This window comes from Mastomys coucha, unplaced genomic scaffold (genome assembly GCF_008632895.1).
Source record: "Mastomys coucha isolate ucsf_1 unplaced genomic scaffold, UCSF_Mcou_1 pScaffold6, whole genome shotgun sequence".
Classification (NCBI taxonomy): domain Eukaryota; kingdom Metazoa; phylum Chordata; class Mammalia; order Rodentia; family Muridae; genus Mastomys; species Mastomys coucha.
Window position 1 is genome coordinate 86122818 of NW_022196912.1, and position 25504 is coordinate 86148321.

Genomic DNA, 25504 nt, shown 5'->3' on the forward strand with positions numbered 1-25504 from the left:
TGCCCACCTGGCCAGAATCCCTTGTCCCACGGAACAGGGACCCCGCGAGAAATCCCGGTCCGTGGCATCTCCCTGCAAAAAATTTAATAAAATTCTAGCCAAATACAGTCATAATCACTTGTTATCCATGCTCATGAGGCTGAGCCAAAGGGTCACACGTTGAGACTTATAAGATTAAAAAAAAGAAAGAAAGGAAAGAGAAGCTAGAAAATGCAGTTTAGTCTGTAACAAAGCATTTCAGTCATTGGCTTTGCATGGTGGGAAAGGGTGTGGATGCCTTTGTTGGCCTGACTGTCACCTGCATCGGTTACTCTGGAGTCACAAGTGTCATAAATTCCAGCATCTCTGCATTACCCAAGAGGTGTGATGTGTGATGTTCACGGGAGGGACCGACTTCTTCACACTGTCACATCATGAACAGCGCCTTAAGTCCAATCACGAAATAGCTATTTGAAAGCAAGTCAAATTCTCGAATGTTTATATAATTGAACCAATTTAACTTTTAACTAAAAAAAAATAATATTATGGCTTCATTTCTTAAATTCTTTAGTACCAACAAAAGCAAGACATTAAACAAGTTGAACACAAGCCAATACAAAGACATCTAACCTGTGTAAGAAATAAATCTGACTGTTTACTTTCACAACATCAAGGTAAGCTATTTTTGTATCAGATAGTGATATTTAAATAATCATGTTCATTAAATATTTGATTATATGTACTAGATCAGACTTGATGTTCTGGTGATAAATATATAATGAAAATATTTTTATATGAATCTCATTCCTGTCTCCAGGAGTTGTTTAATGTTTTCTCTCATTTAGTATATTTAGATGAAAATCTCATATTTGACTACAAAATTTGTTCATTCTTTTATTTAATTAGTAAACACTATTTCTAATGGAGTTTTAAAACCCTTAGCTACTGTTTTTTCCTGTAAGGTTACTGCCATTAATATGCTGTATTAAGATCATTAGTGTTACGAGTCATCTTCATTACGAGTCTACTTCATTTCAATCAGAGTAGTTATCAAGAGGAATGAGCAGCCAATGAACTCTGGCAAAGATGTAGGGAAAGAGCAACCCATGTCTACTCTCAGAGTGTAAACTGGTACAAGTACTGTTGAAATCAGTACTATAGAAATCACAAAACAAAAAGAGCTTCCTGTATGCCCGAGGACCCTAAGTCAGCACATCATGGAGATTTTTACACAACCATGTTTGTTGCTCGGTGTTCACTATAGCTGGGAAATGGAGTTAGCCTGTCTATTAACAGATGAGTGATTTAAACAGATGAGAAGGTACTTCTACAGTGTGGAGTCATTTCCAGCTGTAAAGAAAACTGTAGAGACTGGGGAAGGTGATCCAGTGGGTGACGTGCTCGCTGCATTAGTGAGGGCTTGAGTTTTGACCCCCACTCCACACCACAGCCAGATGGGTCAGTGAGGACTGGTAGCTCCAGCACTGAGTGGCAGAGACAGGAGTATCCTGGGACTCATTAGCGTGTCAGCCTAGATAAACCAGCCTCAGAAAATAAGGCAGAGCAGGGATTAAGGAAGGCACTCTGCCATTGTCTGTGTCTGGCTTTCTACAGAAGCACACAGCAGCACACTTATTCCCCATCCCACATACACTAGGAAGAAAAACAAAATTAGGACATTTGAGGAAAGTGGACAGAACTGGAACTTATATTAAGGGAAGTAACAAGACTCAGACATATACTACATATTTTCTCTCTTAGGCAGGTCCTAGATTATGATTTTTATAAATGTATATATCTCACTAACTGTTCCGTTGCTGTGAAGAGACACCATGACCAACTTATAGAGTGTCTTAGTCTGGGTTTCTATTCCTGCACAAGCATCATGACCATGAAGCAAGTTGGGGAGGAAAGAGTTTATTGAGCTTACTTCCACATTGCTGTTGATCACCAAAGGAAGTCAGGACTGGAACTCAAGCAGGTCCGGAAGCAGGAGCTGATGCAGAGGCCATGGAGGGATGTTCCTTACTGGCTTGCTTCTCCTAGCTTGCTCAGCCTGCTCTCTTATAGAACCCAAGACTTCCAGCCCAGGGATGGCACCACCCACAAGGGACCCTACCCCCTTGATCACTAATTGAGAAAATGCTCCACAGCTGGACCTCATGGAGGCACTTCCCCAACTGAAACTCCCTTCTGTGATAACTTCAGCCTGTGTCAAGTTGACACACAAAACTAGCCAGTACATAGAGGAAAGTATTTTACTGGAGGTTTGCTTAGAGTTTCAGAGACTTAGTCCATTATCATCATGGCAGGGAGCATGGCAGCCGGAAGGCAGACGTGGTGCAGAGAGGCACCTCCTGGTCCACAGACAGAGTAAGATACTGGGCCCGATGGGCTTTAGAAGCCTCCAAGCCCACACCCCAGTGCAAAACCTCCTCCAACAAGGCCACACTCCCTTAAGTAAAGCTACACCTCCTAATCCTTCTAAAATAGTTCTAGTAATTGAGGATCAAACATTTCAAGCATACGAGCCTATTCATGGGCCATTCTTATTCAGATCACTACAATGTATATAAATACTTCTGTTTTAACTTTTCTTTCAATGTTATGAATGTTTTACCTAAATATATGTCTACATCAGGTTTGTGCCTCATGGCCCTTGAGACCAGAAGAGGGTGTTGATCCCCTGGAACTGAAGTTACAAACCATTGTGAATCTGTGTTAGTGCTAACTGCTGAGTCATCGTTTTAGTCCCATTCAGTATCTTTTTAACCTAACACGTTGATGTTACATTTTAGAATCTAAAGAAAATTGGCCTATTTTGAAAGATATAAATTCAATGTCAGCCTGTGTTAAATAAAGAATTTTAGGGTAATCTAAGCCATATAGCAAGACCCTATCTCAAAATACTACAAGGAAAATGTTTCCTATAAAACTCTTCAAAATGATGATTTTAAGATTAATAATCATGGGGGCTGGAGAGATGGCTCAGTGGTTAAGAGCACTGACTGCTCTTCCAGAGGTCCTGAGTTCAATTCCCAGCAACCACATGGTGGTTCACAGCCATCAGTAATGGCATCTGACACCCTCTTCTGGTGTGTCTGAAGACAGCTACAGTGTACTCACATATATAAACTAAATAAATCTTAAAAAATAAAGGGCAACTGCTTACCAACCATGCTTTAAAAAAAATTAATCATGACAAAATATAGATATGAGCAAATAAACATTCCTAAGATTGTAAGACTGACTCAAAACTCCTGAATGTTATAAACCATTCATGGTCAATATAATTCAGTAACTTTAGGGTTTTTTTTTTAAATAAATGTCTTAAAATTAATTAGTTGTGTTTTCTTGAGAGATCTTACCTATAATCAACAATCATTTCCCTCTACACCTATGGAAATATCTTTGACAACATTTTGAGCCTGTTTCTCTGGCAATATGATGTTGCTTTCAGCTACAGTGCATGTGTGTGACCAGAGGATAGCAGCATTGGTAAGTCTGTTGACTTATAGCTGTTATTCAGTGATGGCTAGCTGACATTTAGTAAGACAATAAAGATCATTATAAAAAATAAGAGAAACCATGCTATTAGCTAAGAGGGAATTTTTGTTTTGTTTTGAGATACGGTTTTACTGTGTATAGCAGACTGGAGTGGAGGTCTCTATGTAGACCAGGCTAGCCTTGAACTCAGAGAACTGCACCTGCCTCCAGTTTCTCAGTGCTGAAATTAAAGGTATGTGCAATTATGCCCAGCTCATAAGGAAATTTTACTTAGAAAATTACCTAGGGTTAGCTTAGTGTTTTGCATCTAATTTTACATCTAATAAGAAAATACAGCTTGGTGTAGTGGCACCCACCTTTATCACAGCACTTGGGAGGCAGAGGTAGGTGGATCTCTGTGAGTTTGAGGCCAGGCTAGTCTACATAGGGAGTTCAAGAACATTCAGAGCTGCTATAGTATGACCCAGTCTTGAGGAAAAAAAAAAAAGGATCAGGCAAGTAGGCCTATTTTAGCTTTGATTGTAAATAAGGCATTTGCATAGATATAAAGTTTAACTCCACAATTGATATATATCTCTCTGACCAGAGTACTCTTGAATGAGCACTCTGGCCTTGGCACACATAGTCAGGACCTGTTCTCATAAAATGTGTGCACTTGGTTTATTTCCTTCCTCTTCTGAAATTCTGAAACATTTTCAACCATGTCAGAGAATAGGAGTCAGAGTACCAGAACAATCTGAGGCCCTGTGACCTTCGGTGACCCTGAAGGAATTCAGTTCTATCTCTTATATAGAAATCTTAAGACAAGGGAATTTGCCCCATCACAAGGTAATTAAAACCACCTCTTTCTGGCAAGTAAGTGGTTGTAAGATTACTCGAATCCTAATAGTGGATCCATTTACAGTGGAGTCATCATGTATTTTATTTTACTCTGAAAGGCATATTTGCTTATTATGTGTATATGAGGAAATGGAGCTAATTACTAGAAGTCACATTTCCTTCAGTGAGCTAGCTCTCACTGCAAGGTGGGATACATACAGGCTCTTCCATTGTATGGCTGAAGAATTGCCAAGATCTTATTTTATTTATAGATTTTAACATAAAAGAAAAAATCATTACTGTGAAGGTGACATCTTTTCGTATCATAAGAATAGGAGCTTTTCAAACCAGGTGTTGTGGCAAATATGGCTACAGTCCCAGCAGTGGGACTGAGGCAAGAGGTTAGTCTGGTCTAGTGTCACGAAACACAAGGAATAAGCAAGCCAGTAATAACGATAATGATGACCACTCTTAAGTCCGCCCACTAGTCACAAGGCCCGCATGCTTACATAAAAGCTACTTCTTCCAAGAGTGACTTTCATTTTATTTTCCCCTTTTGCTCTATGTCTTAGTGTTTTGTTGCTGTGAAAAGACACTGTGACCAAGGCAACTCTAATAAAAGAAAGAATTAGGGCCTTGCTTCTGGTTCAGAGGGTTAGTCCATTGTCGTCATAGCAGAGAGCATGAAGCCATGAAGGTGTGGTGCTGGAGAAGATGCTAAGAGCCACATCCTGATCCACTGGCAGCACTGTGGGGAGGCTGGGCCTAGTGTGAGCTTTTGAAACCTCCAAGCCAACCTCCAATGATACACTTCCTCCAACAGGGCCACAAATGAGCCTATGGCATGCATTTTTGTTCAAACCACCACACACTGTAAATTCACTTTGACCAATTTTATTTTTCTGTTCAGGTTGACTAAATATAAAATGAGAAACTAGTTTTAAATCCATTTATTTATGATGAACCAGAGAACAATTAAGTTGTACAAAGTAAGTGTGATAAAGTTGTCACTTTAAAAAAATATTTTCCATGAAAAAAACAAAACAAAAAAAAATATTTTCTTTGGGTTTCTCAAAATAGTTTAAGATTATAAGCAAGATTTAATGAGTAGAAGCAAATATATTGTGCTACAGTTAGTGGTGGAGATATAAGCTGTGTGTTTTAAGATTAAATGCTAGGGCAGATTGGGTTGTCAGAGTTATTTGAGAAATAGAATTGTTCTGTTTTCTTATTTGTAGACTTCTCTCTCTCTCTCTCTCTGTGTGTGTGTGTGTGTGTGTGTGTGTGTGTGTGTGTGTGTGTGAATTCTAAAAGTAATTTGACAAGATCATTTATATTTTTGTGGCAGTATGCTTAAAGACCCCTATGCTTCTTTGCATTATACTCAAGTTTATCTCCTGGCCACCTTACACTGTTCTGTCACAGATTGTGATTTTAACTCATTGCAGGAGAATTAGCAAACACAAAGTTTCTACTTAAAAGATGTTTCTGTGCAAGCAAAATAATTTTTTGTTTAGTAAAATTACTAATTTCGCCTTTGTAATTGAAATACAGCTCAAAGACACTCCCTATCAGAATTATCATTATTTTAGTAACTTTAAAACCATATCTGACCTTTTTTCTAATCTTAAGGTATGGTGGCCATTTCAAACCACATGTGTGTAGTGGGAAGTATAGCACAGTGTTAGGCCAACAGCCTGGTGCACAGGCCCTGGATTCCATTCCCAGTACCACAAACAAAGCATAGGACAGACATGTAGGTCTCTGAGAGGGAGATGACAGGCCACAGACTAAAAAGCACCTGAAAGCTATGTATTTAAACTGGTAATAAACAGTGTCTGAGTGTCATGTGTCTTCTACAGATCTGTGCTTTCCTGATCCAAATTCTCCAAGTCCACATTTCCCCAAACAGAAATGTGATCAGGCACATCACAGCAATCTCCCACTCCTAGTACCAACTTCTGTCTTACTTGGTGTTTGTTACTGTGAAGAGACACCATGACCATGGCAGCTCTTAGAAAGGACAACATTTAATTGGCGCTGGTTTACAGTTTTAGAGGGTTAGTCCATTGTCGTCATGGTGAGAAGCCTGGCAGCATCAGACAGACACGGTGTTGGAAAAGTAGCTGAGAGTTCTACATCTGGATAGTCAGGCAGCAGGAAGAGAGACACTGGGCTTGGCTTGAGCATTTGAAACCTCAAAGTCCATCCCCAGTGACACACTTTCTCTAACTAGGTCACATCTACCCCAGCAAGGCCACACCTAACAGTACCACTCCCTCCAAACTAAGCATTCAGGACTGCATGCCTATGCAGACCACTGGTGTTCATACCACCACATCATCTTGTGTTTCCGGGGATGTGAGAATATCAGCATACAGGCAGGGGCATAATCCGTATGAAGAAAAGACACTTCTCTGGAGCATTAATGGGTTTTAAAACAGATTTTTTTTTTTTTTTTTTTGAGAGACATGATTTCTCTGTGTAGACCTGGCTACCATGTTACTCACTCTGTAGACCAGGCTGGCATTGAACTCACAGATCCATCTGCCTCTTCCTTCTGAATGCTGGATTAAAGGTGTGCCCCACCACTGCCCAACATCAGATGATTATTTTAGCTCTAGCTTATGTATGAAAAATCTGTGCCTTTGATTTAAAAGAGGGGGGGGGTGTAGATAATGTAGGAATGAAATTTACACAATTTAGTTAGTTCTTTAAGAATGAGCTAAACAGGGCTGGAGAGATGGCTCAGCAGTGAAGAGCACTGACTGCTCTTCTGAAGGTCCTGAGTTTGGATCCCAGCAACCACATGGTGGCTCACAACCACCCGTAATGAGATCTAACGCCCTCTTCTGGTCTGAAGACAACTACAGTGTATTACACTAGAGCGAGCGGGCCAGAGTGAGTAGAGCCATCCTGAGTTCAGTTCCCAGAAACCACATTATGGCTCACAGCCATCTGTACAGCTACAGTGTACTCATACACATAAAATAAAAACATCTTTAAGAATGAACTAAACATCTCAGCCAGCCATCACTAAGCCTGACCACTGGAGTTAATCCTCACAACTTAGATGGTGGAAGGAGAGAACCAACTCCCTAAATTTGTCCTTTGCCCTTGACATGTGTGTGCTGTCTTCAGGCACTCAAGTAAATAAATATATAATAAAAGAGATTTAAGCAAGGGTTGGAGAATGTGTATAATATATTATTACCTGGGAGAGAAGTATGCATAGTTACATCCTTTTAAAGTGGGCAGACTGCATAAAGAATTACATTAGAAAGTAAGCCATGCAGGTCAAAGTCAGATGGCAGTTTTCAGGAGTTGGCTCTCCTACCATGTGGGTCCCAGGCTTGGCAGCAAGAGCCTTTACCTGGTGAGCCATCTTGCCAGCCCTCCAGAATCACTGAAGTAACTTTGTGTAGATTGGCAGCATCTGTATGTTTTATTATTAATGAAGTCAACAGTCCTGGGAACAGGAGAAACTTGGGCTGGTGTTGTCTCTGCTCTTCCAGTATGCGAGGGCAGGACAGCCTCCTCCAACAGAATTAACTACAATTACAAGTTACCATATTACCTGTGCTTCTGTAAGTGTAATTATTTCTTAACTGCTTTAGTAACTTAAGTTTTATATAAATAAGATAAAAAGTAAACCATTTCCAACAACATAGCAGTAAATTTCTCTCCTAGCCCGCATCTACCTGGCCACATACTGGAAATCAAGGGGCTTGATTATCTCAGCTGAGCATCAGAACAAGGGAGTGATAGCTGTGCTAGCCACTCCTGTGTTGCTGGTCGGTGTCTGAAGATCACGGTGTTTCTAAGCTGGAACAGACATGAACTTTTATAACTAGTTAGGACCCAGATTCTAGGCTTCTCCTGACACCACCTAAGGTGGAGCCTGGGAGCTGTGGGAGCTCAGCTGCAGCTCACCGTTCTGGTCCAGAAGAGGAAGCACACTTTGGCACAGCACTGCTGAATGTCTTGTCTGTCTTGGTGACTGAGGCTTTCGCTGTACATAGAGCCAGTGCAGCATAGAGAACATGCAGTCTGGAGTCAGGATGCCTAGGTTAGAACCATCCTCAGCTGGTGAGTTTGAACAAGTTGCTTAACCTTTCTGTGCCTTTTGGACCTGAGGTATGATAGAGCCTTCATTAGGCTGATGCAGTCGTTAAAGAAAAACATGCCTAGGCTGTGGTTAGCCTGACTGTATGGAGGGAACTGCTTTTTTCCTTACTTAGAATGGAAGCGGCTACTCCTTTAACAGCGGAGTGGAGCCTGGACTGGTCCTGAGCTTGAGTGATGTTGGTGATGAAGTGCTAGCCAGCTATGTGTTCTGTGTGACTGTAGGCAGATACGTTGTTTCCACAGCACATTTGTTCTTCGTTGGGGAATATAAAGTTGGGGTTAGGTAACGTATGTTTACGTTTGTGTGTGCTATGTGTACATATTGTTTTCTTCAGCAGTTCTCCAGGGACTTGTACACTGTCTAGTTAAATCTAGCTAAGCTTACTAGAAAGGATGCCTTTCATGCTATACCCATGTCTTTTGGTAGGTAATGTTTTTAGTAAATCATATTTTGTCAACAGTTCTCTTTTTTTGTGTGTGTTTTATCATGTGAGTGCATGGTACGTGTCCATGTGAAAACTAGAAGATGACCTCAGGTGTCCTTATTTTAACCAGGCTAGATGGCCAGAGCGCTGTCCATCTCTAGAGTCATGTCCAGCTTCTAAGTGGATAAGGGAACTTGGGTGGCAAGTGCTGGGTCGCCTCTCCAGGTCCAGCTCTCACATTTTAAATCCAAAAGAGACATGATCATTCAGGACTTAACAGACATGTACACACCATGACACCCTGGTTCAGGCTGGATGCAAGTACACAGGCTAGTATAGAAAACAGACATTTCTTGGAGAAAAACTCTTAATGACAAAAGGCAAACACAGGAAATCTTTTATAAGAAAAATAAAGAAAAGAAGTACTTTCTTAAAAGGTGTTTGTGAGGAACCATAATTTCTCTTCAATTTAAGATGGAGGGCCATTTGTTCTGTTAAATATGTAATAGCACAGTAAAACTCATGATGTGTGTATATGTATACATATACATGCTACATGGAGTCATGCTAGCAGAAGGATCTAAGTGACTGTTTAAAGTTTCTTAAAATCCAGTTGTTGTTGGCTTCTCAGCCCAGAATCAACAGGTGGGGACATGGATGCTTCTTTTTCTGTTAATATAATTGCAATAATCCCTATCACTTGAGGGTCTAGGGGCGAACTTAGGTAGCAGTATAGTTCTGTTGGGAGCCGTTTATGCCGATGAGAACTTAGACAGCCCTGGAAATACTGTGTTGACTATTTTCTTTTTTTTCTTTTTCTTTTTTTAAGATTTATTTATTATTATAAATAGGTACTTTGTAGCTGTCTTCAGATGCACCAGAAGAGGGCATCAGATTTCATTATGGGTGGTTGTGAGCCACCATGTGGTTGCTGGGATTTGAACTCACCACCATTGGAAGAGCAGTCTGTGCTCTTATCCACTGAGCCATCTCTCCAGCCCGACTATTTTCTAATTACTGTGGCGTTGTAATCAATCATCCACTGTGCCAGTTTCCTGAAATGGTTTAGCTTGTTGGTGTCTGTAACACTTTACAGGAAGTAGCACAAAATTAGTTTCCATGTATTTCTGCGATGTCACAAAATACATATATTCTGCAAGTGAAATACTTATTTTGGGGGAAAAAAAGAAAGAAAAGAAAAAGCTAACACTATACCAAGCTGCAATTAATGAATATAAGAATTTAGAAATCAAAACTTTGTTTAGTCTGAGGAAAAACAATTCTTTCAACTGTATCCACATGGCTTCTTGTTTGTATCAACTGAGGGCGGCTGTCTTGTGTGAACTCTCTGGGGCAGGGGCATGGCTTTGTTGAATGAGCCAATTGTTGCCCTTTGTGTTGCCCATCTCTGAAGTTCCATCTGGTTTGTATCAGACTGTTTTCCCGCCAGCAAGGCTGCTGCTCTGTATCCTGACACTCCTGGGCTGGGCTAGCTGCTCTGTGTCCTGACACTCAGGGGCTGGGCTAGCTGCTCTGTATCCTGACACTCCAGGGGCTGGGCTAGCTGCTCTGTATCCTGACACTGCAGGGCCTGGGCTAGCTGCTCTGTATCCTGACACTCAGGGGCTGGGCTAGCTGCTCTGTGTCCTGACACTCAGGGGCTAGGCTAGCTTCTCTGTATCCTGACACTGCAGGGCTGGGCTAGCTGCTCTGTATCCTGACACTCAGGGGCTGGGCTAGCTGCTCTGTGTCCTGACGCTGCAGGGGCTGGGCTAGCTGCTCTGTATCCTGACACTCAGGGGCTGGGCTAGCTGCTCTGTGTCCTGACACTGCAGGGCTGGGCTAGCAAAGCACGCTGCTATGACTGTTGGCTTTGCTGCCAGGGCCACACAGCTGCACCTCACAGCCTGGAGCTGTTATCAGAGGAGTGGTGACGTAGAACCTGGATGGCTCTTATTCCTACTGGTGTCCATGTAGTGAGCAGAAGCCCACCATCCTTCTCTAGGCCTGGCATTTACCTCAGTGATGCATCTTTCAAGCTCCTGTTTAGGGCATGGAGTATTGTCATTCTTATTTTCTAGTGGCTTCCTGTGTGTGTGTGAGCACTCATTCTTCATTCTGTGACTCTTCCAGCCCTAGAGAGGAGAACTGGTCACTGTCAGATTTAATTTTTGTTCTCAAATTTAGAGTGGCTAGTGTGACAGAAACCAGTTTTAAGATGGCACAGATGATATCATGGGTTTTTAGTGATAATCATGAGCCATAATTTTGGAGAAATTCTCATGTTTAGGAAGGAAACATCTCAGAAAACAGATTTTGTATCTATAGACTATCTTAGCTTTAGCTCCAGCTTGCTTTATCAACATTACTCTCTTTGTGTTCAGCCTTTGTAGCTGCTAAATGTCACATGTAAGAATATTGCAACTTAGACTTTGCCCTGCACTCTGTGACCTGGTGTAGGATTGTCAAATGAAATCATAGGAATGAGCGCTGAGTAAGTTATTTATAGTCCAGCACAGTGACAGTGCTGTTCCCTAGGAAACTGAAGAGGGTGTACAGAATGTAGTAAGACCTCAGAAATATTTTCAAGATTAAAGTTTGTTTTTATTTAGTTTTTGTCTTTTTTCACTTATGATTTGTTTTTAATTAATGTAGCTAGCTAATTGTCAATGCTATGGGTAATAAAAACAAAAACTAGACTTGCCTCTGAAGAGATTTGTGCCTAACATTAGAGTTTAAAGGAGTTCATGTTTGAATTCCACTTGGCAGTAACAAACTGTTAACATCTTCATTAAGAACCAGTTAAAAACTCAAATATACTCCTTTTTAATTACTGAAACCTACCTATTGGCTTTTCCAATTTTAATTTTTTTAATGCACGAATAACATATATGTATATAGAAAAGTACACATGGCCTGTGAGCTTACTCCTGCTCAAAACCCCAGCACCAGCAGAGCCCATGTGCACAGCCAGTGTCCAGCTGGGGAGATAGCTGTGGCCCAGGCTCAGGATCTCTCTCCATCTCCCTCCACCTGCGAGGACATGCCGCTGTTCTGACTTTGAGAAGTTGTTTGATTGTGTGCTGTATGAAATCACACGGTATTCATGGCTTCTTTCATAGGAGAACCTGTCGGAACTTTTTTTTAAAGGTTCTTTTCATTTTAAAACCATTATGGCATGCTTTTATAAAACGTTGTCTGGGGGGAATTTGTTTTAGTAGCTGTCTCACAGGCGCTTGAACCAACAGGAAGTTCACTGTAGATAAAGCTAAATGTCTACTACAACATGGTCTTTCAGTTGTCAAGCAGACTGTAGTGGTGGAATGCCCCTCTAGACATTCTTGCCCCTAAAAGGCAAGCAGCCCATGTCATAACACTTCAGAGTAATGCACTCACATACTTAACTGCTTTTTAATGAGTTTTAATCTTTACATGTACATTATTAACTGTGGTCTGTATTCAGAGTAGATGGGTCCGTCATCAATTCCTGAATTAGCCAGCAACTTTTTGGCAATTGGATAGATGCCTTTGTGCTACAGAGGCTGTCTCTGAAGGCACTGCTATTTCAGAGAGTTGTCTACCTATTTAGACACAGAGCCAATAATAGCTTAATTTAGAAGATTGTTGCTTAAAAACACTAACATACTTTTAATGTATTCTTAGATACCTTAATAATAGTCTTAGTTTTTCTTCTCAGTGAATTCAAATTTATATCACAGTTGATTCTATCCTAGTGTTTTAACTTTAATTATCTCCTTATTTGTTTTAAATTTTAAATATTCATTTCAAAATTCATGTTTTGTTTTTTTAATTAATTAATTAATTTTTTATTAGATGTTTTCTTTATTTACAATATCTCTTTTCCCAGGTTCTCCTCCAAAAAAAAGAAAATAAATAAAACACCAAAAACTAAAACAAACTCCTGTTCTCTCCCCCCCTTCCCCCTGCTCACCACCCCACCCACTCCTGCTTACTGGCCCTGGCATTCCCCTACATTGGAGCATAGGACTTTCACAGGGCCAAGGGCCTCTCCTCCCATTGATGACCAACTTGGCCATCCTCTGCTATACACATGCTGCTGGAGCCATTAGTCCCCCCATGTGTACTCTTTGGTTGGTGGTTTAGTCCCTGGGAGCTCTGAGGGTACTAGTTAGTTCATATTGTTGTTCGTCCTAAAGAACTGCAAACCCTTTAGCTCCTTGGGTCCTTTCTCTAGCTCCTTCATTGGGGACCCTGTACTCAGTCCAATGGATGGCTGTGAGCCTCTACTTCTGTATTAGTCAGGTATAGTCAGAGCCTCTCAGGAGACAGCTGTATCAGGCTCTTGTCATCCAGCACTTGCTGGCATCCACAATAGTGTCTAGATTTGATGACTGAATATGGGAAGAATTCCCAGATGGAGCAGTCTCTGAATTGTCCTTCCTTTAGTCTCTGTTCCATAGTTAGCCTCTACAACTCCTTCCATGGGTATTTTGTTCCCCCTTTTAAGAAGGAACAAAGTATCCACACTTTGGTCTTCCTTCTTCTTAAGTTTCTTATGGTTTGTGGTTTGTACTTTGTGTATTCCAAAATGTATGGATCAAACAGGCATGTTCTTCATCCTTTGGCTTCAGTACCAGTGCATGCATGTTCCATGTAGAACATTAGGATAAGATAAGATATGGCAGCAGCCTGTCGCCTGGTCACTGGCTCTCAGGTGGCGTGGACTTGACTATAGGTTATCTTTCCTCAGCTGTAGAGCAAGAGCCCCTCTTCCAGAACTCCCATCTAACACGTGGGAGCTGAGCAACTGCTTCTTGTCACAGAGTAAATTACGGCCAGCTCTAACATTGAAATAGCAGTTTCTGTTAATAGGAGTATTATGAGATACCATGATTCTTCCCCAGTTTTGATGGATGGATGTTTTGTGTTTCTGTAAAGAGGATCTTTTTCTAAGAATTATTAATTTTTTGATTTATTAATTTTTGTATTTTATGTGTATGAGTGTTTTGTCTACATGTATATAAGTGCAGCGTGTGCCTGGTGCCATCAGAGGCCACAGAGGGTGCCAGATCTCCTGGAATTGGAGTTACTGATGGTTGTCAGGTCACCGTGTGGTTGCAGGAAACCCCATGCAGGCCCTCTGCAGCAGGGGCTGTTATCCCTGGTCTATGATGGCAGCACCAGCAGTTGTGATTTGATGGTTCTTGTGACACTTCCAGTATGTGGCATCCCCTGAGAGAATGCTTAGGCTGGCTCTCGGGAGTGTGCTGGGTTTGCAGAGGGCCCTGGTGCTCAGGAAGGACTGCCCTTTTCTCCCGTTCTGTGGACACAAATGGTTCTTCAATGGAAAGGCCTCCACTAGAGTACTTAGATTTTTAGTCTATTAAGCCAGAGGGACCAGACAATAGCTTCTCTCCTCACTCTGAGAGACTCAGGCAGAGCAGGAAGTGAGCAGAGGCACACAGTTAGTGCAGGCCTCAGAAACTCCTGTCAAAGGTGGGTGTTCAATTTGGGCCTCTCTGCAGATTTTGAATATATGAGTGACTTGTATTTACCATCCTCTTCATAAAACCCTGTTTTCTTTTAAAAGTACCCCTTGTGAACTTTGGTTTCTTTTTCTTGATTTATTCTGTGCATTTCATATTTTCAAACACTTAATTTTCAGATGTTTCCTGTAGCATAATAATTTAAACTGAATGTCCCCAGTCAGATTGTGTGGCCCAGAATAATGAAATGTGTAGTGTTTATAATCTTTGTATTTTCTTTTTAAAAAACAGCATCTCACTATATAGCCATGGTTTTCAACCCTTCAGTACAGTTCCTTATGTTATTGTGACCCCAACGATAAAATTATTTTTATTGCTACTTCATAACTGTAATTTTGCTACTGTTTGGAATCATAATGTAAATATCTATGTTTTCCGACGGTCTTAGGTGACTCCTGTAAAAGGGTTGGTGGATCCCCAGAGGGTCATAACCCAGGTTAAGAACCACTGCCGTATAAACTTTTGACTATGTTGCTACAGACATGAGCCATTAAGCCTGGCCTAATTCTTACAGTGTTGCTCACTTACGTCTTGTCTTCTTATAAAGTTTACCTGAAATTCCTGTTGAATGAACGAAAGCTCAGGGACCAGCAAGATGGTTCAGTGATGGAAACGACTCACCACTGATGACTTTAGTTCAACCTCTGGGACCCAGGCAGGGAAAGGAGAGGAATGACTACCAGAGCTGTGCACACAAAAATATAAATACATATCAAATTGTAAAAGAAGCTTGAGAGGCAATTTTTGTATTGTAGAGAAACTGATAAAAGAATACTGCTTGTACTCTGTGACACATTTTTTTCCCCTTATTGCTCAGCTCCAAGAGTTTGTTTGAAACAGTAATCGGTGGTTGTTGATTGTGTTTTGGAGTGTAGGTTGACATCATGTTATCATGGTTCTTGGTGTTCACGGCATTTTGGTGGCCTGAGAACTGAAGATTAATTAGTTTTATCTAAAATGCTTGGGACAGGAATATTTTGATTAGATTATTTAAATTTCAGAATATTGGTATGTACATAATATTATATTGGAATGGTGATGTTAATTAAACATGAAATTGACTTTGTTTCACGTATACCTTACTTCATAGCTTGGAGATAATTTTATACAATATTTTTTTTTTTCAAGACAGGGTTATTTTGTGTAGCTCTGGCTGTCCTAGAACTTACTCTGTAGACCAGGCTGGTCTCCAACTCAGAAATCAACCTGCACCACCACTGCCCGACTTACTTTATTTTTTGTTTTTTGTTTTTTGTCTTTTGTTTTTTTGAGACAGGGTTTCTGTGTGTAAATTCTGGCTGTCCTGGAACTCACTCTGTAGACCAGGCTGGCCTCCAACTCAGAAATCCTCCTGCCTCTGCCTCCCAAGTGCTGGGATTAAAGGTGTGCGCCACCACTGCCCTGCTATACAATATTTTTTTAGTCCTTAAAATGGCTGCGGCCATGACATGAGGTCAGATGTGGAATTTTCCATTGTGAGTTGGTTGTCAGATTTTGCTATTTTTTTTTTTTTTTGGAGTGTTTTGGTTTTCAGAGTTTTAGATTAGGAAGATTCAGCCTGTGTATGGGGCCACAAATGATTTCACTTTTCTCTGCTTTTCTTCCTTCCTCGACATGAAGAGATGCCTGCTTATTTCATTTAACTGCTCTTCCCTTCGCTCAGTAGTCTCTACCTTGTGCTGCTTGAGAACTGGTTGCTTTTCAGTGTGACCTCAGCTGGCTAGGGCAGAGGAGATCCTGAACTTCTTTTTGTAATGATTAAGTCCTTGGTGAGTTATAGAATGCAAATTATAACCGTCTAAGAAACAGCTCACGAGTTTCGCTCACTTTTTTAAGAATTGGTTTATTTTGTAATTATCTGCAGTTTCATCTATGGCTCTTTGCTTCCTCTCATCTCATCTTTTGGATAAAGATAAGAATCAGTTAGGCAAGGTCTCTTTTGCTGACAATCATTACATTCATGTGTTTGACTTCCTTCTTTACTAAGGCCACTAGGTGAAGCGTCTGTTGATCTGGTTTTATGGGAGGAACTAATGGAATAATTGCATTTGTCCTGAGTTCTTTTTTTGTGAATAGGAATTGTGATTATTTCTAACTGATATTTTACTGGGGGTGTGGGAGAAGCAGAGCTTTGTTTTAACATAGGTCCACTGGGTGCCATGGATAGGACACAGAATAAGTCCGGTGTATGTCTGCCTCTCTGTGTACAGGTGAGGTTGCTACTGTAAAAGTCCTGAATCTGGAACTCGGAATGTTTCTTGCACTTTCGCACTATGCCTTCTCCCTTATCAGGAGCACAGTAGAAACACTGGTGCCCATTTTTAACCCTTCCTAAGCGTGTGCAGACTCACCCAGGATTAAGGACATCAGCTCTCTAAAAGGTACATGAGAGGCCAGGGAAAGAAGGCTTCATCCCTTTGGAAAGTTTGTACAATGCTGAATTCAAAGATGCAGGTGTGGTGTTCAGAGCGCTGAGGGTGATACTTGGATAGTTCCATCTGGGGAAGGTTATTTGTTGGGACAGGATAGAGTTTAAACTTTGAAGTCAGTTTTAAACAAAGCGAAGCAGCTGGAAGCTGGCATAAGAAGAAACAAGTCTTTCACATTAACTATTACTGTGTTAGAGAAAGGAGCTGGGGTTGTTTTCACAGGTGCCTGGGCTTTCATTTTTCCTATGTAAGCTACTATGTTTTTATCTTAAATTGTAAATTTTAAGATAAGCACTTGTCAATTCATTTGAAAAACAAGCAGTAATAAACTCAAGTATAGCAGGGTTTACAATTGTATTCTGAAACATGCTTCAGAATACGATACAGAAGACTAGGAAGATAGCTCAGCCATTGAACGGCTCATAACCAAATGGATAAAATAAGATATTGTAACATTTTAAAATACTCCTTTAAGTATGAAAGATAAAATGTCACTAGGGACTGTGGGAAGTGAAGGCATGAAAACCGTTACCCATGATACCGAGGGAGCGTCATAACCCATGTGCTTCTGCATCAGAACATGGAGCATTTGTTCTCGAGCACTGATAGGATGTTGCAAAACCTGCAGGCTGGGTTGAGTATGTGAGGAGAATTTAATGCAGCAGGAGAGGTTAGCAGCTGCGAACACAAGCAATTGAAGCAAGAGCAGATGAGACCAAGGTGGCTGGGAAAATGCTCCCAGAGCCTAATAAAACACCACGGAAACGCTGTAGCATTTTTTTAGACAGCTGGAAAGCAGCTGCATTGCTGGGAGGAGTTGATGGTTTTCAAAACAAGGTGGAGGGTGAATGCAAGCAAGCTGTTAGAGCCAGAGGCTCTTGAGAAAGAAGCAGGTTGTTTGTTGTTTGTTTGTATTTTAGTTTACTTGATTTCAAGAGCCCCTATGTGCCTAGGATCAAGCTAGAACTTTGTAGAAAACAGAGGCAAATGAGGCAGCCCCTGGGTGCACATGCTTAACAGCATAACGGACGCACAAGCTAGTTGGGCTGGGTGCAGTGGTGCACGCCTTTAGTTCCAGCACTGGGGAGGCAGAGGCAGGTGGATCTCTTTGAGTTCAGGACAGACAGGGCTGTGTATCAAGACCCTGTTTCAAAACACAAAAACCCAAACATCTTGTGAACCTACTATGCCTTGTCCATGCTCTTGAGGAAGGTGTTGTTCATTGGATATTACAGAACTAATTCCAGTACAGTCTGGTAAGTTTCATCCAGTATTGACAAGGAAAGACATTCCTAACATTTACCACTCCTGGGAAAAGCACACAGGGTGGGTTTTTCTTGCCGGGCTGGGGCATCATTTAAGTGAGTGGATTAAAGGAATAAAATAAAATGAAAAAAGAAAAACTTGAAGTTGGGGATGTGGCAAGGTAAGGGTGATCTGGGGGGAAATTTGAGGGTGAGTATGGTCAAAATATATTAAATGTTCAGAGAATTAAGAAAAACATCTTTTAATAAAGTTGTCATAGACCGTTTGACCCATACACCCATAAAACAGCTATGACTATGTGTCTCTTTCCCAAACTCTAAATAGGTGAAATAATTTTAATAGTTTTATGGTATTCATTCCCCTGGGCTGATTAGGACATTCCATGGACCTGGGTTAAAGATTGCAGTTGGTTCTTTTAAATCTTATCCACAGTTTATAAGAAACTAGTCTTTACTGACATGTAGAAAAAGCCCAAATGGAGACAGTCACATGTCTTACCACTGCATAGTCATCTTGTAGAACACTGTAATTTATACATGTGTCTTGAGCCAAGTACACGTCTCAGGATGAGGCATTTCTGACTCTGGCCAGCTCTGGGTCTGCCCAGGAAAGACTTCTGTCTGTCTCTGCTATTGTGAAAGGCCGTGCTTTGCTTGGGGTCCTCTCAGCTTGCAGGTCACCCACCGGGCATTAAGATTTAGACTCCTAATCTACCCCAGAAGACTTGTAAGATGCGTAATTATTATTAATATTTCTAAAATACATGTAATAAATACACATGTATCTAAATGAGCATTAAAAATTCTGTATTGAGTCAGGTGTGGTGGTGCATACCTTTAATCTAGCACTCGGGAGGCAGAGGCAGGTGGTTGTCTGTGAATCTGGGGCCAGCCTCGTCTACAGAGTGAGTCCTAGGACAGCCAGAGTTACATTGAAAGACCCTGTCTGGGAAAAAAAAAGTGTTGATTTACTTCACATAAATTGCTTTTAGGTTTTGCATTCCTTAGTCTTATAAGCCCAGCAGCAGAGAGTGGAAAATATGAATTTTTCAGTATTTTAAAGCAAAATTTTGGTATTTTGAATGTTTTAAAAGTATATTAAGTTATGTCTCTGGAAGCGTCAGATCTAGAGTCTGAGTCTGGCATCTCCATTGTACGTGCATGCCAGGCCTAATGACACATTGCAGACCCCTGGGATCAAGGAGTCATCTTGTTTTCAGACCCAAAACCAGCTGTTGAAACAATGACATCATAGTGTAATGACACAACTGGAAATTCTAAAGTTAAACTTTAAAGCATCAAGCTACGTTTAATATAGGCAGAAAAATATATATTGCTCTAATGGTGATTTATTAAGATGTTCTGTTCTTTATGGGTTTTTTCTTTTGCTCTATGACAGCTGTAACTGGGTATGAATGTGGTAGCCTTTTTGTCTGTTAATAGTAATCAAGTGGTACTTTTTAAAATATCCTGTGTAAAAAAATTTCTTTTAAAGTTCTAAAGCTGTGATTATTTAAAAGCTTTCATGAACTTTTAAAAAATCTTCCCAGAGAGTATTTAGCAAATAGCATTATATAAAATGGTACCTGTTATTGGTATAATTTTTTTTTTTTCAAATCATTATATGCCTATTTGGAGGCCTTCCACAGGTCATACGTAGCCCAGGCTGGGGGGTCTCACATAGCCCAGGCTGAGTGTCTCATTAGCCCAGGCTGAGTGTCTCACATAGCTCAGGTTGAGGTCCTCATTAGCCCAGGCTGGGGGGGTCTCACATAGCCCAGGCTGGGGGTCTCATTAGTCTTGGCTAACTCTAACCCCACTACCTCCATCTCCTGAATGTCACTGTTTCAGGTTCCGCAGCACATGTGGCTTACGTTTGCTGGAGATGAAACCCAAGGTTGTGTGTGCTAGACAAGCACTACAAACTAAGCTACACCCATCCCCAGCTGTCCTTTGTTCTCTTACTAGTTCCCATGCAAACTCTCATTCTCTTTAAAGAACAGTGCCTTTTGTAGCCCTCCCGCAAGGGCCGATACCTGTTGGATGGCTCCTATTTAGTACCTAGGAGTAAGAGCTGACTTCGTTGAGTGACTTTTCTGTGTTCCAGTAGCATATATAACACTTCAGATGACCCTGCCGAATACTCACAAACCCTTTGATGCCATCTCACAGCTGAGAATGGGTGTTCAGAAAATGTATGTGACTAACTGCAATCTCTTCCTCTGTCTCCCCTGCCCTTCCCCTGCATTTCTTCAGGTGGTTTACTGCATTGTGCTCCTCCTTCCTTATTTGGCTGTCAGTCCTTTCATACATCCAGTCACTTTGCGAGGTCAGGGAACTTGGAGCTTTTGTTTTCTTCATTGCTGTATTCTGCAGAGTCTAGAGCAATGCCTGGCACCCAGAAGATGCTCACTTGCTCTTTGTGGGAGGCCGCAGAAGGGGAGGGAGGAGAGCCCAGCTCCTCTGTTCACTATCCATTGTTATCTTTCCTTCCCTTTACTCCTCCCTGCACAGAAACCTTCAGGGCACAGTCTGTGTCATTCCTAAGCTGACCTCATTGGTCCTTAATCATGACCTATCCTAAAGGGGCTCAGGAGATGTGCAAGCCTGGTGATCTGAGTCCCATCCCCCAAGCCCACATAAAGGGAGAGAACCAGCTCCACAGATTTGTCCTCTGAATTCACACGTGTGCTGTGACATGCATATACCCACATATATATTCATATACACATGCACACATATGATAGTTTTAAAAAGGGAAGGAACCAGTGCTTGAAGTATTCCTTTCCTTAGCTGCCACTGTCACTACATACCACTAACTTGAAATTACCTCTAGTTCCTTTTTTATTGTGATTAAAGACAGTTACAAACCAGTTCTACCAAACTTGAATTAGAAGGTTACACCCGACTTTATTTTGACAGTTTCTTCCTGAATGCTCTCCTATGGCTTTCTCTCTATTCCCCTTTCTTAGCACTTCCAACATCTCCCACTATGTCCTCGTTTCATTTAACCCTCTAGGAGATTGTAGCCCATTACACTAATCTGTCTGTGGCTGACAGCTCGTTCTGTGCCTTTAAAACTGCTCTACAATCTTTGGAAGCTCTGATTCCAGTTGCCGGCTAGAAAGGCCATTCACGCATCTTGTGGACATCTATATTGATCAAGGAATAATGAGTCTGGTGTCTTTGATCTCTGCACACCTCCATAGGCCTCTCATTCCTGTCTACTTGGTCCATTAGACCTACCGTTTGAGCGGCACCACACTCAGTGCTTCATAAATGCCAGGCTCTCTCCAGACTATCTTGACTCCCTTTGACCGTTGCCACAGACCCCTCTGCTTGTATGTATGTATATGTAATTTTTTTTTTCTAAAATGCATTCATTCACAGTATTTTCTTTGAAGTGTTTTGTGAGTTCTCCATTTCTTTCTGAAGGGGCTGGCCCTGTCTTCTTCAGCATTTCAGAATTCACCCTTCTTTCAGACCGGTCTGTATTTGGCACCAGAACTCAGTGCCCCTTGCACACGAATCTGTTCTGTTCTTCTTTCCATTGTTGCCTTCCCAACACTTCTAAGTCCCAGCTCAACAGCTGCTTCTATGCGACTTTAACTGTGCACCCCGTCTGCACTGTGATGTTAGGACAGTCTTGAGAAGGGGTGTTGTCTTCCATCCTTGTATCCGCTCTGTGCCATCTTAGCTCTGAATGCACAGCACCTTCATACAGTTGTTCACACCTTTGAAAAGCCAGTTCAGTATCGGTCTTGGTCATCTGGTTTGTCCCACAGAATCACTATTAGATAAGAGATGGGAGAAAGGTCTTTACATTTTTTTTAGTTAGTATTTAATTATGAAACAACAACTATAAGAGATTATATAATTTTTTTGTGTCACTTGTTAATCAGAAGAGGTCATATTGAACAATTTAATATGTGAATTTATGCACATAGATTATATAAAGCAGTTCAGTTAGAACTGCTTTTGTTCAGTTAGATAACTCTATGTCAAGAGTGTCGTTTGGGATGGCTAAGTAGCTCAAGGAATGGAGTATATGGGTGAGTCTATCAACTACAGACTCCCGTCAGTCCTGTGTTAATTTGTAATTTTATTATAAATTAAACTGTGCTATTGCATGTTTCTTTATTGGGTGCTTCTTCTTGGATATTTTGTATATTCTAGATCAAAACTTTGTAAAACATTGGTGTATTTTAATAATTATATCCTATAAGTATCTTTAGTTGTGCTTTTCAGTCTTTATTTATTTTGATTTTCATCCTGTCCCTGTAGGTCTAATACTATGTGCAGTTCGGGGAGTAGAATGTTGTATAAAAATGCTAACTAGTAATGTACTGCTGTTAGGCATGCATTAGTGAGCAGTCGTTAACAGGTATATCTTGACATGAGTCCATGTAGTAGAAGAAAGAGGAAAAGCAAAGTGCTTTGACGAAGTTGGACTTCAGTTTGGAATGTTTTCATTTTATTTTTTAAACAGGCTACTTGAATTCCCTGTCCTCCTTCAGCTCTCTCAGTGCTGGGGTTAGAGGCCACAGCGCTGGCTTCAGACGCTTCCTACCCTCCTCACTGCTTCTTTTTAGAAGTCGTTCTGTAATCAGTGTGCACACGCACTGCAGCTGTTGCAGTGGCTTCCAGCCACTAATGCAGTGAGCGTGATACCAGGGTCTTCCATGGAAACCTTCCAGTGGCTCTGTCATCTGAGCACTCACTGCACTGGGGTTTTAGGGTTTGAGTGATGGTGACAGTGCTGAGCTCCACTGTGAGGTCGTTTTCCATGTGCTCTGCAAGGCGGGTTCTGTTCTATTTAACACAAAAACACCCAACTTTGGAGTGGTAAATGGTGACAAGAGCAGAGACTCGGTCTAGCGGTCTGACTTAGCATCTGTACTACAGTTTTATGGTAACCTTTTTGACAGTTTCATACACAGCTGTGACAGTTCCCCCATCACCACCCGTTAGTCCTCTTCCTATTCTCGCTGACCCCTTTCTTCTCCTCTGTTTGAACTCAGTGAGGGAAAAATCCCAGTCTTGTGTACCATAATTTTTATTGCCCGTTCTTCTGTAAAATGTTGCCTTCAAGAGATCTATGGTAAAGGGAAATTTCCAAACAACTTGAAAATAGACATTTCCTTGTATGTGATCCTTATTTTCAGGGTCTTCCATACTGTGTGGAAAGAGAAGGGCATGTGTGCAGTCAGCCATTGTCTGAATGTCTTTCTCCTCTATGCAGGTGGCCCAGCAGATCCGCTGCTCATTGCACATGTGTCACCCACCAGGATGTCTGTGACTCTACCCTCTGCAAACCTTGAGGACTGCTCTCAGTCCCTGAGCACCAGCTCCATGCGTGGCGGCGCAGAGTCCTCAGGGACGGACACCTTCTGAGCAGGAGGAGAGGCGGCACAAGGTTCATGAAGACATGTCACTCTGGCTGCAGACCATGTCCGTACACTACTGGCCTTTGAACATATTTTTAGGGGAAAACATTTCTAATATTTTGTTAAGATGAAAGTGTCCTTTGAATATTTAGTAAGACTTTTGAATAAAGTAGTTATAACTCGTACTGAGTCTGGCTGTAAGTTTCTTAGAAGCCTGGGGTACCAGGGAAGAGTGAAAGGGCATAGCTTTAACCTGAGAATTGATGGCTTATTCCTTCTAACAGGACTGTAACAACAGTAATCAAGAGTAATTCAGATCTGTCCACAGGGCCTAGATGAAGTCATGACACGTTTGTGTATTACACTGTGGAATTTAAAAAGAATTTTAAAGTGTGTATACATTGATACAGAATTCCTCTCAGAAGAAGAAACCTCTCTTTTCTGAATTTAGAGTAAAAACACCATCTTTAACTTACTGTCCTGGTGGTATGCTTGAACATTTCTTTTAAAAATGGTTTCTACTGCTGACCAAGTTTACCCAGACTCATTCCTCAGCCAACCACTGCAAATCCTTTTGGAATAAGAAAAAAAAGCTGCTAATTTTCATCTCTAGGGCAAGGAACAGATGGCTAAGGAGTAGGAGTCGAGGATGCCCACAGGTGGCTAAGGAGTAGGAGTGGAGGATGCCCACAGGCAGGGTGCTTTCTTCACTCACGACAGAGACAGCGATGACGAAGACGCTGATTCCATATGTGCCATTTGTGTGCTCTGTACACTCTACAGCTCTCAAGCTTGTGAGACACGTCACTAGCGTCTTTCAGAACTTCAGTACACAATTAAAAGAAGGTGAAAAGGCATAGCTTTGCAATTAGGTTTAATTCTAGTTCCCACACTGGCTCTCTGCTGGAGCAGTGAGCCCCTTGTCAGCTGCCTTGAGTTAGTGCATTTAATAATTATTTTTGAAGAATAATGAAGATTAGTGATAATGTTTGTCAATGTTGGGGTTTGGATGAGATAAGCATTGCCTGGCTGGCACAGGGCTTAGTACCAGGTAAGTGTGCAGTAAATGGTATCCTTCATGTCTTGAAACACTTCAGCATCGTGTACTAGAGTAAACATACCAGAAGAGCATCCTAACATTAGCAAAAAAAAAAAAAAATTATCTGCATAACACCTATAGCACATCACTTCCTCCTCCCCTTCCTCCTCCCTTTTTCCTCTTCCTCCTCCTCCTCCTCCTGTTCTTCCTATTTCTCTCCCTCCTCCTCCTCTACTTCGTCCCTGCATCCCCCAAAGGCTTGGGTCATCACAGAACAGAGTGGAAAGATTTCAAGAGCCAGAGGCAGTGGATGACTAAACGAAAGCAAAGTGGTGTTTTCCAGACACCACAACAAGGCAGTCGCAAGTGGGAATTTACAGTGGCTGTGGCTACTGCATGGGCAAGGTGAGCGGCAGGGCAAGGCGAGCAGCAGGGCAAGGCAGACATAGCCCCGGCATGGAGGGGAGAGGCGAGAGGCGGACACAACGCCCTGTGGTAGCTGTGACAGCTGCTGGGGGAGGGAGACCCTTGAAGGAAACAGTCCCCAGAAGGCTCCCTGTACTACACCTACACCTCCTTCTACACCCACACACGCACAGCAGCACTGAGTGGACACAAAGGGTTTAAAAAACAACAGAACCCACATGAACGTGGGAGAGACGCGTTAGTGGGATCAGGAAGGAACTGGAGATGGAACGGGGCATGCTTTCAAAATACATTTGTATGTATTTATTAAATTCTCAAACGATTGTTACCTCCCTAAAATATTCTCTTCTGTCAGCACTGAAGCTTACACACTGTGGTTGCAGTCACCGTTCGCTTTCTGAGGATATTTAAGGTTATTTAGTAGGTTATCAGCCCTGCTACACAGTGGAACCTTAGGGGGCTTGAGAGACTACCAAGGCCTGGGCCACATACCAGGGATTCTGGGGCTAATTGACCTTGGGTGAGGTCCAAGCAATGGTATTTAAAGTGAAAATAGATCTTTTTAAGGCAAC

At 41.6% G+C, this 25504-nt stretch overlaps 1 protein-coding gene across 6 annotated transcripts in view; it reads left to right on the forward strand.

The window, feature by feature from the left end:
- Kiaa0586 (KIAA0586 ortholog) overlaps positions 1-23652 on the forward strand; it is a 102113-nt gene extending 78461 nt beyond the window's left edge. For 5 of the 6 annotated variants that reach the window (XM_031357591.1, XM_031357589.1, XM_031357587.1 and 2 more), the window contains 2 exons: positions 551-653; positions 23323-23652. In XM_031357591.1, coding sequence (XP_031213451.1) covers positions 551-653; positions 23323-23474 — 255 coding nt within the window. In that variant the 3' untranslated portion in view covers positions 23475-23652. The remainder of the gene's footprint in view (positions 1-550; positions 654-23322) is intronic. The other variant, XM_031357590.1, reaches the window with a different exon arrangement.
- Positions 23653-25504: the final 1852 nt, after the last annotated feature.